The sequence below is a fragment of the Sinocyclocheilus grahami genome, unplaced genomic scaffold, assembly GCF_001515645.1.
Source record: "Sinocyclocheilus grahami isolate Dianchi unplaced genomic scaffold, SAMN03320097.WGS_v1.1 scaffold38464.1, whole genome shotgun sequence".
NCBI classification, from domain to species: Eukaryota; Metazoa; Chordata; class Actinopteri; order Cypriniformes; family Cyprinidae; genus Sinocyclocheilus; species Sinocyclocheilus grahami.
In genome coordinates this window covers 1-1,334 of record NW_015523241.1, presented here as the reverse complement: position 1 = coordinate 1,334, position 1,334 = coordinate 1, and the positions used below count along the sequence as shown (strand labels likewise).

General features: G+C 48.9%; 1 protein-coding gene across 1 annotated transcript; it reads left to right on the top strand.

Annotated features, from left to right (window-relative positions):
- Nucleotides 1-145: 145 nt before the first annotated feature.
- On the top strand, nt 146-1,327 carry LOC107580644 (bone morphogenetic protein 2-like; the record flags this gene model as incomplete). Its single annotated transcript, XM_016266316.1, has 1 exon — nt 146-1,327. A coding segment is annotated over one exon (950 nt), but the record flags the coding sequence as incomplete, so codon positions are not given.
- Nucleotides 1,328-1,334: the final 7 nt, after the last annotated feature.

The following is a 1,334-nucleotide window of genomic DNA, read 5'->3' as shown; positions in this document are numbered from 1 at the left end:
TTTTCATAAGTGCTCCTAGCAAATTATGTGCAATTATTATTTAGTTGGACAATTATGCCATTATCCAGAGAGCAAGTGTTTGAACATGATGGAAGGAAAGTATTTTACAGCTTAAGAACTTTGTCTTTCTTTTTTCTCACTCTAGATTCTACAGTCCTGAGTGTTCCAGAAGAGCAGAAAGTGACAGCGGACAGCATTCACATTGGCTTCAATCTGTCCTCCATTCCTTCAGAAGAGAGTGTGGTGTCGGCAGAGCTGCGTTTCCTGCATGAAGGATCAAAGGAAGACTCTCACGTGGTCAGCCTTTATCTTTCAAACAGTGACCCTGTTTCAAAGCCCACACTACTCCATTCACGTCAGCTGACTAGAGATAGAAAGACTACAGAACTCTGGGAAACCTTTCCCCTGGACGGAGAAGTGTTTCAGAATCTATCCGAGAAGTCAGGGAGCCTGTCTTTTATTCTGGACGTTATTGCTGATAATAACAGCAGTCTCTCCAAAGAGAGACATCTGCGGGTGCGCAGGTTCACCGGGCAGGATGTGCACAGCTGGGCGAGGCAGAGGCCCTTACTGGTGACTTATAGTCACGATGGGCGCAGCAAGCCCTTTGTGCCCCTCAAAAAGCAGCCCCCTGCTGGCAGACGAGGCAGGGGCAGATGGACCGGGGGCAGGTTTAAGGGTGATAGGGGTCAGGGCTCTGACACAAGTTGGCGGGTGGGATGGAATGAAAAGCGAGTGAAACGACAAGGTGGGAGGGCTGCCAAGCTCAAACGGCTCTCCCGCGCTCGCTGCCGTCGACACCCACTGTATGTGGACTTCAAAGATGTAGGCTGGAATAAATGGATCGTGGCCCCGTCTGGTTACGATGCTTTCTTTTGCCTCGGAGAGTGCCGCTTCCCACTGGCTGACCATATGAATTCATCTAGCCATGCTATGGTGCAGACGCTGGTCAACTCCGTAAATGGGGCCGTGCCGCGGGCCTGCTGTGTCCCAACGGCCCTTAGCCCCATCGCTCTCCTCTACCTGGACCAGGAGGAACGTGTGGTGTTGAAAAACTATCAAGACATGGTGGTGGAGGGCTGCGGCTGTCGATAACAAAATACTCATGGAATGAATAAGAAGGGTGGACTGGGAAAATAGGACTAAAAAAGGGAGTAAAATCAGGAAGTGAGAAGTGAGTCAGAAAGAAACCTAAAGAGACAAAGAAAGCAAGGTAAAACGGTCATAATAAAAACATGTGCACCTTCCCATAGTCCTCTGGAACCTATCTTTGACTCATTTTGTCCAATGAAGCATAGTATTTTTGTGAACTACGACCCTTAGAAGCACTCAGT